General features: G+C 43.4%; 1 protein-coding gene across 1 annotated transcript in view; it reads right to left on the bottom strand.

The window, feature by feature from the left end:
* The window catches only part of thsd7ab (thrombospondin, type I, domain containing 7Ab), a 111,445-nt gene that overhangs the window by 14,204 nt on the left and 83,429 nt on the right, over nucleotides 1-13,812 (bottom strand). Inside the window, exons 17-23 of the mRNA XM_071538914.1 lie at nucleotides 11,810-11,988; nucleotides 11,095-11,100; nucleotides 10,231-10,364; nucleotides 9,007-9,160; nucleotides 7,254-7,395; nucleotides 3,530-3,645; nucleotides 2,804-2,921 (exon numbers count right to left, since the gene is read on the bottom strand). Of these exons, the coding sequence (XP_071395015.1) occupies nucleotides 2,804-2,921; nucleotides 3,530-3,645; nucleotides 7,254-7,395; nucleotides 9,007-9,160; nucleotides 10,231-10,364; nucleotides 11,095-11,100; nucleotides 11,810-11,988 (849 nt within the window). The remainder of the gene's footprint in view (nucleotides 1-2,803; nucleotides 2,922-3,529; nucleotides 3,646-7,253; nucleotides 7,396-9,006; nucleotides 9,161-10,230; nucleotides 10,365-11,094; nucleotides 11,101-11,809; nucleotides 11,989-13,812) is intronic.

Here is a 13,812-nt window from a genome sequence, read left to right as displayed (position 1 = left end):
GTTGCATGTACCACTTTCATTTCCTCACCGCCTAGCCAGCAATCTGCTCACCTCAGTCTGCACCTTTGCCAACCTACGGCACTTTTCAGCACATAAAACACACGCACAACAACCTCACATCCTGTTCCACCAAGAGGAACATCCTCCCCCCCCGCCCCACCACACAAACACACACACACACCCACAGAAAACACACAACACATGCACACACACAGATCAAATAAGGTCCCCTATTGCTCCTGTAGCCATTCTTAAACTTTTATCTTATTCCCTGTGATTTAGCAACTGTTGCTGCAGCGCCGCTACTTCAAAGAGCTCCCCACAGCCCCCAGGAGCAGGAGGATATAATGGGACAGAATCAATTGTCTGATCCTCCGGAACAACAACCAGGCAACAGGAGGCCAAATTTTCGCCAGTCATTTGGCAGGGATGTAACGCAATCGCTCTCACTTAAATAAACACTTCCCCTCTCTCATTTCTATGGTGTTTTTTTTCAGCCAAGTGCCTCCAGAGGGAGTGGGATGTGTCTGAAATGTTTTTTTTTTTGTTTTTTTTTCTTTAACTTTTATTTATCCAAGGACGTTTTGCTGAGCGTGCATGCCTTTTCTCAGCAACGCCATGCTTCAGTAAATCAGCGTGCAGTTACACACACACACACACACACACACACACACACACACAGAACACTGTGTTGATGCGGCGAGGCTCCTTACGACCCAACCTGGGTCGAATGGTGTTTGCAAATAATTTTTTTTAAGCTTTATTTATACTGGCAAGGGTTTTGCTGAGACCGCATGTTCTTTTTCAGCACGTCCCTGTTTCACATTCATACACTTATACACATTCACACATTGGAGCTGCCCAATACAACCACAGTCTTGTAGTGGTGGAGGCTGGGAGGTGCAAGCTTCTTTGGTCCGAACCTTCATGGAAAAGTTTACTTTTACTTTTGTTTTGTTGTTATTTTTGTATTTGATTTGTTTAGATTCACATTGCCCAATGTACAAGTGAACCAGGGCTTGTGAGCAAGTCACATGGACTCGCAAAGCGGCTTGTTTATTGGGCGGAGTTTCGGTGACCTGTCAGAGATTTTGGCAGCAGCGGGGAGTAAAAAAACAAATCCGATTCCAGTCCCTGTAACTTTAGCTAAGCATGATGGACTCTGAGCTCTTTGCTGTAATTTCCCTTCTCTGGTGTTCGTACCGGTTAAGAACACATGGAAAAACAGCTGAATACGAGCATCAGTCCAGACTTCATTTTGCTCTGCTAGACTTTCCAAGCACCTGTCAACATCTGTCCTTATACCCATAAACCCCTTGTGTTTTGGGGTTGTTTCTTGTAGTTTGTTTGGTTTACACTCTCACTCCTCTTATTTTGTTGTTGTTGCTGCCTTTTTCTCTGTTTTGCTTCCACTTTTCGTCGCCGCCAGTCCCCGATGTGCTCCACAGTCCCTGTCATTGCGTGACCCCCGTTGCCTAGACGACTTCGTATCTCCTCCGATACACGTGAAGTCGCCAGCCGCTTCTTTTCACCTGGCAGCGGGGAGCTAGCGTTTGATTGGTAGTAAGGTGGTGGAGAGACAGAGTGACAGATGAGGTGAACTGTCGCAGGCGAACGGCTCCTTCTATTGTAGCGAGACAATGTGCAATCTGCTGGGAGTGTATTGTATAGCGCTCTATGGTGTGCTGCCATTTTGGGCACCTGAGGCGGAAAGTGTTGCATAAACGCTGCATTTTGTAACTTAATGAGGTTATGCTGCAGTGAGTAATACTGTCATAGCTAACGCATGAACAGTTTAAGCATCTAATTTTAATGCAAATTTGAGCTTTGATGAACAGGGTAAGAGAGTCTGATATTTTTGGGGGGGATTTTGATATAATTTATTCATCCCTAAAGGGGTGGACGACCTCACTAACACTAGGACATCCTGCCAATCCGTTTGTGCTGTGCTTGTTTATTGCTGTGCTTTTGAGGAATATTTCAGAAATGAAGACATGTTATTTGTTAGTGGTCTGGAAAAAGTCGTCCATGCTTTTATGTGTTCTCATTTAACCACAGCAGCTCTCTGTATTCCTGCCTTAGATGTAAGTTCCTCTCATATAAAAAATGCAGCAGCTAGGAAAACATCTTTACATTGATTACCTGTTACTTTTAGAATTGATTTTAAGATTTTACTGATCACTTTCAAGGTGCGGATGTGTCTGGCGCCAAGCTATATCCCAGACCTTTTAACCCCAAGTGAGCTGGATCACAGCCTGAACTTCCTATTGGCTGCTGCAAAGTAAAGATTGTAAACTAGACGCATTTGGCCCTTCGCCATCCAGACTGTGGAGCGACCTGCCCGAGGAGCTAAATCAGCATCATCTTTTAAATCGCCTCCTAAAACACACTTCGATGAACTAGCTTTTATGTAATGATCTTTTATTAATTGTCCCTGACCTCACTTTTTATGTGCTCCTTTTGTTTCTTGCTTTGCTTTCATTGCTTTTCGCTTTTTACTGTTGATTTTATCTTTTTGTTGTTTTAATTTACTCCCCTGTAAAGCACTTTGAACTGTGTTTTGAAAAGTGCTACAAATACAGATTATTCATCATTATTATGGTTATACGATTACTCATAATTAATGATGAAAGCGCGACCTAGCGACTGGGGTAGAGTGTCTTGTTACCGAAAAGTCACAGGTTTGATCCCTGCAACAACCAATGAGGCACTGAAGCTCTACCTGCTCACACACTGAAGGTAAGATACAGTTAAGCTGATGGTGGTGTTGAGCAGGATGTTTCATATCATCTGTCTTTCTTACCTTCTAGTCCGCACGTCTGTGAGCACTCGGACCAGGCCGACCACTCCGACAGCTGGCAGTTGACGGGACACTCGACCACGCAGGAGACGTTCATCTGCCACTTCTTCTCCAGATTCAGCTACAGCGCAGAGGAAATGGAGGGGCAAATCACGACTCTCATCATCAAATCTTTCATATCACTGGTGGCACAGACAGAGCAGCCTCAGCACCGCCGATTCAATCTGTTGCAGCCGGGCGCCAGCTTGACCTCTCAGCACTACAATTCCCACAAGCCTTTGTTCTGGCAGAGGGCAGACTGTGCTGGGCAGCGTCAGCTCAGCCAGTTGGGATACTGAAGCTGCTCTGAAAGCCATTCTGACACATTGTGTTTTTGTGAATGAGCCAGACGATGAAGAGGGCTGTGGGTTAAATAGCTGTGGGGACGCTCCGCCACAGCCCGCCGGCTGCAATTACAGGGAGCCTAGACAGATTATGAATGAATAAAATACTCAGCCTGAAGCACAGACAACACAATCTCTGTATGGGAATACATTTGAATATTTCATATTGCTGCAGGCCTAATAGTACTGGAAGTGTATGGTAATATATTGTAATGAGTGACATGATTAAGCCATTAAGAAAGAATGTATGCGTCAAAGAAAGTGATAACCACAGTGTTTAAGAAAGACAGAATGAAAGAAAGGAAAGGACAATACAAGGAATAAAGGAGTTTTTTTCAGGACTAACCTCCTCACAGAATTTGAGGTCGACAGACTTGCCGTCGCTGCGAACACAGTCCAGCATCCGGGTCTTGATGCCGCTCCCGCACACAGCGTTGGGGCTCAGCTGACATGTACTCCAGTCTGAGGGGCAAAGGAAGACATGTAGATTTGGGGCATTTAGCATATGCTCTCAAATTCGTCAGTGTCAGTTTAGCTCTGAATGTGTAAAATCAACACTATGCCAGCGTTTCCACACCCGGCACAGTTTCTTTAACACTTAAACAGCCATATCAGCTCTATGAGTGGATAAACAACACTTGTCAACTCAAAATAAATGTCACTGAAAATTCAACACTTACTAACACTGGAAAATCAGCTGTGAACACATACTGCCATCATAACCAAGCGAGAGTAAAGACTGTAGCAGTCAAAGCCAGAGTGTTCCAGACAATTAATGTAATAGATATTCTCATATTTTATAATGTTTATGTATGATCGAGAAGTGCAAGGTAAATAAATAAAGGTGAGTCAGGCAGAAAAAAGAGTTTTCTTCTTGCAGGCATGGCAAGAAATGTTTTGTCTATCACCTGCAGTGGCTGATACATCTCAAACTTCACCAGTCATTTTCACAATTTTACCAGCCAGCTAGATTTTTAGAGTAGAATATGACCCTCACATGATGACTGGATACCTGACAGCGTAGCTGGTAGGGCAAACAAACAAACAACAAATATTTACCAGCATGTGGCTGGTGGCTGGTGTTGATTTTACCACCCTGGGTGCAAGGAGAGGTGGAAGGTAGAGAGGGAGACATGATTAATGGGGAACAGGAAGGAAGGGGAGAGGGGGATTTATTCAAATTACAAGGAGACGGCATTCTGATCGTGTCTTGCTTCTATAACTTGACGTATTTACAGTTGAAACAGGATGTTGGGGCGGGACATAACACGAGGAGAGGCTGTTCAAAAGTGTCCAAAAGTTCAAAAATGCTTTGCACATAATCTTGAGCTGTCACAAATGCATGCCCCGCCGTACCATGTTGCCCCTCGTATCACTTTGTGAAGTTGTAGGTTTTATATGATGGGAGGGGCGGAGGGGGATTGGTCAAAAATCTGTGATGGTATTATTGGTTGGAATTTTTATGCAAAGCTACTGACATGAAGTAACAACTGAAAATGTGCCGTTTTCCAGAAAGTAAAAGTAATGTGATTTTTATTTAGAAGTATGAGAAATAAATATTTTGTCATTTTTGGGGGGCATTTAATGTTAAACAGGTGTACATTATGATATGGAGAATTAGCTAACGATGAAAAAGTCATTTTGTATTTCATTGTGACTTTAAGTGTTGGCTTTGATAAAGTCTATTGTACAGTGCTACAAAATCAACTGACATATTGTTGACATACTGAACTCAAATTCCCATGGCTTCACTTGATAAATCACTATTTTGCATTTGCATAATGCCTTTTAATTTTGATGTGCCATGCATACGAAAGTGAGCATTATGGGCATCCTGATGACTCAGCAGACTGGGAAGCATGCCATGTACTTGCAAAGTTGTGAGTTCGACTCCAGCTCATGACCTTTAATTTCATGACCCCCCCCCCCCTCTGTCTCTCTCTCTGTCTCTCTCTTCACGCACAACTATCAAGTAAAGCTGGAATCTCAGAAAAAAGGTGTACATTTGGAGTGAGTCTCCAAATAGCTTCTGGCTGGCATAGATCGCCGTCGATAACACATGATTACTGTGTCGGCAAAAAGGTCAGCGAGGGTTTTATATCAGCTCACTTGAATCCATTAAGTCTGCCTGCCATCAGTAGCCAGCACCATCTGCCTTAAGCAAGCTGTATGGCAGAGCAGTCAGATTTAAGTGTCCTCCTTTGAAAGATAAGGAGGATTTAAAAGCAACATCAATACTAGTTTTCCACAAGAAACCTTGTCAGAAAAATTCAGGACCTTGGCTTTACTGTGCTCCATCAGTCTGGACATGGTGGGGAATAAACAGTCCTCCAAAAAATGAGTGCTGTGAAGTAAAAACGCTACATTTTATTGCAGTGTTTGGGTGCCAGAGCCTTTAAACACACATAGCGTATGCTGTTGTTAAAAAACACTCTGCAACAACAGGGGGGCTGAGGTATCACTCATGAAGACTGCCATCCTCTGACGAAGATGAGTGGCTGTTTTTAGCTGCAGTGAGCTCGTTTGCGAGCTCGACTCTGAGCTGGGACTCGTGTCTCCTTCTGCTGAGGAGCTTTGTGGCACTCTGGGGAGCGAAATGGGGAGATTGCAACAAGAAAGAGCGACAGTGAGAGACAGAGAGAGACAGCGAGAAAAAGAGAAATAGTGAGGGAAGGTGCAGCCAAGATGGTCTCAGCATCAACAATGAAAAAGAGCCCTTTTCCCAATAATGATCTCTGCTCGTATATTATGTACATATACCCTGGGAGGCCTGTGTGCTACTGCGATCCCAGCACTAGGGAGTAGCTGTCACATCTCCCAGTGTAGCGATATAGACAAAGAGCTAAGAGGAGGGAAGACAGGGAAAAAGTGGGTGAGGTGGCACAGAATGGGGAGCGACAGCATTGAAGGTAACACAACAAATCCTAATGAAATGGAAGGAAAATACTGCCAATTCATGCTAGATTTTTTACAGTTTTAATTGAAATGTTTTGTATTAGCAATAGAAATGTAGTAAATTACAGAGTGAAATGCAAAAAAGTAGCCTGTCTACCATATGATATGGGGGTGTGATGACTAAAGTTTAGAGACGGGAGCTTGTGAAGGTTGCCAGCTCAAATCCCAGAGCAGCTTGGGACATCTGGGTGGGAAAAGTGAATGAAAAAATGCTTTCTCCATTCTCAGCAATCACCACTGAGATGCCCTTGAGAAAGGCACTTAACCCATAGTGTTCAGTGGTGAAACTGTGGTTTTACTGGGCATCTCCCGCGCTTTAATGGCTGTAACTGTGAGTGTGAGGCAGGGCTTTGTGGAAAAAGAGCTAGTGTGCTCAGTCAACCTTCCTTGGAGTTGAAGGTAAACTAAAAAACAAACAAACACACAAAATTAGGCCATGATAGGAGAGATAGGAGTTTTTCGTCTCCTCATACGCAAAGCTCAACTGTGCGTGTGTGTGAGCGTCGCTGGTGAGCAGAGCTCAAAGCCGTGTGGAGCGTTACATAATCCTCATTGAAACGCAGCACAAAGTTCCACAACTTGCAAGCTGTGTAATTGCGACCCTGTAGCAACAAAGGGTACAACACTGTTAGAAATAACAGACAAAAGAAAGTTAGCATTGCTCTGCTTGCTCTTAAAGCAGATGAGGGGCACGTTCTGAAAAGGAGGATGTGGGTTCATCACATCAACATCCTCCCAGGGAGAACAGAGAACAGAGCGATCCGCCTAGATAGCGCCCATTTCAAGGACTATTTTCACATCGCTGTAATGTGTGACGTGGTTAAAGTTGAGGCATGTTCAACTCGGAGTCCCCAGGGCAGCGCCCCAAAACGTGATGCATCCAAAAAGGCAGGCGCATAGTTTGGAGGAGAGACACGCCTGCTGCCGCCAAACCACTAAAAATAACAGAAAAAAAGACGCAGACCTCGTCCCATGTTATCATGGCCTTATGGAGTTATGGTTGAAATCAGCGTCAGCTCAGCTAAGGCACTGCCATCCATTGCAACTTTGTGAAGACGATGCATCATATTACAACAGGATGTTTTTTTTCTCTTTTATTTGATAACTTCCTCTACCTGTGATGTTGTAGAAGTAGTTGAAGCAGTTGAGGTTCAGGCTGCACGGCTCCTTGTCGGCGGTGTCCGGACACTGCCTCCCCACGCTGGGCGAGCGGATGGTGTACGCCGCCCGCACTCGGCTGATGGTTCTGGTGCACGGCTGAAACAGAGGCTTTCTATTAACCAATCAGGAGGTCACAAAAACGTCCCTAAGAATGCGTAAATGATTAAGCAATCCATATTGCAGCGAGTGATAAGAATTCAATGCAGACAGATCCCTGAATTGGAACTAAGCCCTTTTTTCAATAGAGCGCTCCTGCCACTGTGATGTCCATATTTATTGAACATTAAAGTCGATTAAACTGTGTGAATTTGCCCGCTTTTGGATTATTTCCCAGCTTATTGCGCCATAATTCATTTCTCTAAATAAGTGGATTACTATAGGCTGTTCTGATGTCAAGCCATTCCCCCGGGCCGGCGTATCCTCGAGGAGTTGTTTTCTCGTTCTATAAAAAAACATTCCTCTCTCTCTCGGCATTCCCAGAATGAGGAATTTGTAGGATTTTTTTTTTTCTTCAGTGGGAAATGACAGGGTGGCTCCGACAGATATTCTGCTGGAACAGTAAACCACCAGATTCTACACAGTCATTGGTCACAGAGGGAGAGAGGGGGGGGGGGAAATGACAGCCTTTGGAATAACTCCATCGCTGGTGTGATGAATAAAACATGTGAGAGACCCCGCTGGTGCCGCTGCAGACTCCATGTCGAGATTCGAATTGTAGGAAGTCGGCGTGTCAAGCACTTTGGGAGAGAATGGGGTGTGATTAACAATGGCCAGGGTGCTGATGTGAGAACAGCAGGTGAAGCCGGAGCAGTTAAATCGTCTTTTTACCACGAACCGGAGGTGTCAGAGGGGGAGAAACTGAACGGGATGTTCTGCCACCTTTCGTGTTTTTGCAAGTGCGAGGGAGAAGATTGCGTGTGTGCTGTAGCCTTCAGGTCTAAGCTTTGCTGCTGTGATGCAATCAGGGCTTGGCATCTCTTTTCCCAACTCTATTTGTGAGTTCTTACTCTTTTACACGGGGTTGGAAAAGTGTCACAGGCAGGGATGTAGAGGCCGGTAAACCCAGTATCCTCATGTCTTACTCAATTTACCCTCATTTTTTAGGCTGAAATAAATCTTTATGAGGTGAATTTCTAGTATACATCATAGTAAGTAGCAGCAGGCTGAAGTAAGTTATGTGTAGATGGTGACTTATATAATTGATTACTGTTTATGTTGCTGGTAGTTTGCCTTATGATGATCGCCAACTGGAAGTCATAATTTGCCCAGCTTTATATTCGCCACTACATCACTGCCGACAACCAAATGTAAGCAGGGGTGTATGTATCACAGAATGTAAATCTGGAAACCTGTTCATGAGTTCCCAGAGTCTTTATCATAAATCGCCTTCCTTCCCTGCTCAATACGCAGTGAATACAGGATAATATAGGTGATATATAAGCCATTTTTCTTCTGCTCCACAGTTAATATATCTCTTTTATTCCTCCATGGTGGACGGGAAATAACCTGCTGACAAAGATTCATACACTACTCGCGATAATACAGTGCCACTACTCTTTGAATTCCTCGAGCCTTAGAGAAAATATTTCTGACAAGAAAAAGATATCAAGATAAATCTCAGCGGGCTTCAAACCAGTCTGACGTTCCCCTTTCTTGTCGGCGCCAGACAGCCGAGCTCCAGCCTTCTGATCCGGGTTCGGCTCTTACCAGGCTGCAGCGGCTCCAGGGGCCCCAGTCGTTCAGGACGCAGTCCTCGGGGCAGGGCAGCCGGCTCTCCCGGGCCCCCAGGGGCATCTCCTCCGGGTCACACAGGTAGTCCTCCACCGGGTCGGACGGCCCGTCGATGGTGTTGAGCATGCACCTGTGGGATCAGGTCACAGAGTCACTGAGTTTGACCTGGAGCAGAGGTCACTGCTGCTGAGAACACTGGGGTCAAATGTTCTGTGTAATGTGGACATGGGGGTGACAGGTACATGGAGTGTTTTTAACAGACTGCAACCTATGCATCAATACAGTGTTTCCATGGGGGGGGGGGGGGCAGTGGTTATATGAGACAAACTCCACTAGTTATGGAATATCAGATAGCAGCAGGCTAACAAGTGAAATCAATCGCTCAGTTTGAACTTAAGTTGCATCATTCCTTTTGTTGTTTTTAAAGTACATTTATTATAGCTACAATACAAAACGTTATTATTTTGATGTGTGTGTGTGTGTGTGGTGGGGAGTGTTTTTTTGTTAATGGTTCAATTATATTACAAAAACATATTTACATATTAAATATTGGCCAAGTACATATTAATAAATTAATTCATTTGATGAAATATTTTAGGAATATATTCACATATATGTCTTACTCATTCTCGTAACAATAAACTACTAAAACATGTAAATATATTCTGGAAGTTTAATAAATTAATATATTTACCAACAAGTACATAAAAAAGAAGTAAGTAATAAATAAGTTGCAAATGAAAAATATTGAAAAATTGTTAACTATGAATCTTCAAACATATTTTGGTTTTCATTATTTCACTATAACAAGGTTATCAGTGGTATATGTTTAAAAGATATATCAGCATGTATTATATTTCCTCAAGGGGCAGTATTGGATGTATATGAATGAACATTTATAAACACAGATAGATAGATAGATAGATAGATAGAAAGAAAGAAAGATAGATAGATTGATAGACTGATAGACAGATAGATAGATAGATAGAGAGACAGACAGGCAGGTAGATAGATAGATAGATAGATAGATAGATAGATAGATAGATAGATAGGCAGACAGACAGACAGACAGATAGATAGATAGATAGATAGATAGATAGATAGATAGATAGATAGGCAGACAGACAGACAGACAGACAGGTAGACAGACAGACAGACAGGTAGACAGACAGACAGACAGACAGACAGGTAGATAGATACCTGACTTTTCTGGTCTGGACTCCCTCACCACAGTTCTCCTTCAGGTCCACATTGCTGACCTTCCACACGCTCCAGGGCTCGGCCACCCAGACGTACTGGTTACAGTCGCTCTGACACGGCACCACCTCGTACACCTGGGGACAGCGTGACCTTATCTGTGTGCTTACTCATCCTCTGTACAGTCCTCTGAGACGTGCATGTGATAAAGGGCTTCATAAATAAACAAACCTGAACTTGAACTTCAAGTTCTTAGTACCATAAACCTTTTAAAATGGACAGAGCAGCAAGACAAAAGGTGAAACAGCAGCAGATTGGAGTTTTAGTTATACAAACATTTCTCAGAGCTGCTCTGGAGGCAGAAATAATCTCAATGGCTGAGTTAAACCTCAGTGGGCGGAGCCAAAGAACCACAGTTTTTGAGACTGCTGTATATGCGAAAAGGCTAAGGCTATTTAAGAAATCTGAATAATGTTGCAAGAGCAATAATAATTTTGCACCAATTGACCCTAAATGCATGAATTGATCTTTTCACGCTACATCTGCTTTTAATGCCATTTATATTTTTATTTATATTTTGACTTTGCCCTTCAAGTTTGTCAGTTTGCGCTCCAAAAAGCTGCTGTTTTTTTTGGCTCCGCCCACTGAGGTTTAACTCAACCAATGAGATTATTTCTGCCTCCAGAGCAGCTCTGCCTCTGAGAAATGTTTGTAGAACTAAAGCGCCAATCTGTCATAGTACCTTGTTTACTTCTACAGTGAGGATATTGTGTCTATGTCCATCTATCTATGTCAGTGACCCACTGACATCGATGACATTTAACATCTGTGACTGCATTACAAATCAGAGAGGACAGCGGCTCTTACCTGGGCCTGTAGCAGTGAGTCATATCCAGCGGGCGTTGGGGGAGGATTAAAGGGAGACAGTTGGATTAATGAACACATGCCAACTGTTCATATAGTGCAGTATGTGTGATTAATGCAACATTCGAGAGGACATAACCAGAAAGGCCTCTGGCATAAATACCTATGTGAACTTAGCAAATGCACACACACACACACACACACACACACACACACACACACACACACACTGCCAGACACAGATCAAAACAACCTTAATCTGCATCTGCTGATATATTGACATAGGCTTGGAAAGCATTTCATTTTTGCAAATCAAGGCAACCTCAAGGAATCAACTGGCGCACAGTGGGGCATTAGCATGGTGGATGGATCCATTTATAGCATCCATTGCTTTTTGCACTGTCTCTGCTCAGCAAAAAACGAGTGCCGCAATAATGAGGGGAAGGTAATGGAAAGCCTTGCAGACTCGAGCTTATTATTCATTAAGATTTCATTGGCTTCCTTTTTCTCTTTTCTTTCTCTCTCTCCAGTGTCTGATATGTATAATGTGTATCACAGTTGTAATAAGCGCGGATACACTGCAGCACAGTTCATAAATATTCACTAAGAAACAATGGTGAGATGAAAAACAGCTTTGGTTTTATCTCGAGCTACTGTTCAGCAATTAACACAACATCCATTCTGAGCGCTGTTTTCTGGTCAGTTTGTGGTCCAGCACCTGATTGATGTGGTCCAGTTTGGGGCAGGGTCGCCCCCCGTTGTAAGGTTTCTCTCTGAGCCACTTGGAGCGAACTTTCACCCCGCTGCCGCAGGACTTGCTGCAGCGCGACCAGTTGGACCATTCGCTGAGCTTACAGTCTGAGGGACAGGGGATGATGCACGCCTCCTCAATGTAGCCTGCGGGAGGGAAGGAGAACAAAAGATAAGGAGCTTCACCAGAACCAAACGTGTCTTTAGGGCAAGTGGCTCCTGGCGGTTTTGGCTCGTGACCCCGGAACAGAAAGGGAGGCCTGTTTGTGACTCCATGATGCAAGCGAGCGCACGCAGAATGACAAACTAAGAGACCGAATGATGATTTTTTTCCCTTTTTCCCTATTTCACTTAATTGGTTATTCGAAAGCAGAGTCTGTAAATAATTATTTCAGAAGCAAAAAGCATTTACCACAAAAATTATGCAAAACATAATCATATTCTTCTGAGTCTACAAATCATCCCATGATCCCAAAATCATTCTGCACCCCCCAGCAGGATCCCAACCCCGAGGTTTAGAGCGACTGCTTTAGGGAAAAAGGCCTTGGCGGCTGGTGAAGCCCCGGGAAGAATCTTGCTTTTCTTTAAGCAGTATGGGATTAAATTTGCCCTCATTTTTTTTTCTTTCTTTCTTTTCAATCTTATCTGATGAACAAAAAAGTTCAAGAACTCTGTAGAATGCCAGAAGGGGAAAATGCGTACTAAAAGCCGAGCACTAAAAACTATTAACCAATACTTCACAAACTAATCTAAATGCACTTATTGATTTTCAGCCCAGAGTGTGGAATGAAAATAGGCACTATATTCAAAAGGTCCAATTTCATGGTCTGTTATATAAAAGTCTAAAAATACAGTGAAGCGGTGGTTGGGTCTGGCAGCAGGCTTTATCATTTCAATCTATTTTTTCCTCTGCTGGGCTGGTGCGAAGGGTCATGACATAGTCAAAGGGGCCGGTTTTAAGCATCTCACTCTGCTGGTTACTCTTGTTTATTTGGATCTTTCCCCGTCTCTGGGCTGTGATTTCCTCTGTTTCTGCCAGCACACGCAGGCCAAGGTTCAGTCAAATATGCTGAAAGGGATTATTCTTCTGAACCGCTGGCTTTGTGTCAGTGCGTAACAAGATTTCTTCAACTTCTCAACAAGATTTTTTTCACTCGCTCTGAGAAAGTCTGTTTGGTAGAGGGAACCTAATACATTTTTTTTAGCCTTACATAACAGTACTGGCCTGTAAATCAATTTAGCCTTTGATTAAGAAAATCGATAAGGTGAATGAGCCGAGAAAGTGGAGTGTCTCGCTGGATGCCTAACCGCTTCCCTTTTCTGATGTGGGCTCTTTTAGATTGCTTTGCTTCTCAGTGAGAAACATGTAGAGCTAAATTAACTGACAGGTTCTTTGCAAACATACTCCCATGATAGTAAGTAATAAGATTCAGAGGAATCCCATGCATGCTAGCCAGTCAATACTGCTCCTTACAAACAGACCTTGACAAAGTATTGGGGAATCAATTTTTCCTCACCTTTTTTATCCTTTTCTTTTAACCTCTTGCTGAGCCCACATGTTCTTTTCCAGCAGCACCGTGCTTCACACTGATACAATTATTCACCTTCACACACAGTACAACCACAGCCTCCTACTGCTGGCCGCTGAGCAGCTCCACAGGGGCAAACGGGGGTTAAGTGGGGGAGAGAGTGTTACTCATTCACTTTCTTTTGCTCAAATTTTCTGAGCTGGTCCAAAGATCACAACAAGTAACCTTCCAGTCAGGAAGCCTTCTCTAACTTTTAGACTACCAACACCCAACTCTTAGCATTTGTTTTAACCTGCTTGGAGTACAAGATGTACAAGTTTTGCCACAGAGGACAATACAATTTGTGCAAGAGTGTTAGACTACCTGATTTATTATTACTTTCTAAGATTGATTTAATATACCTGACACTATCTAAATTGTCCTGCTGCTGTAACCATACCCA

This window comes from Centroberyx affinis, unplaced genomic scaffold (assembly GCF_046629955.1).
Source record: "Centroberyx affinis isolate AG114_WGS23_722 - 3 ecotype Tasmania unplaced genomic scaffold, CSIRO-AGI_Caff_v1 ptg003371l_1, whole genome shotgun sequence".
Taxonomy (NCBI): domain Eukaryota; kingdom Metazoa; phylum Chordata; class Actinopteri; order Beryciformes; family Berycidae; genus Centroberyx; species Centroberyx affinis.
Note: the sequence above shows the minus strand (reverse complement) of the source record. Positions and strands in the feature narration are given on the sequence as shown.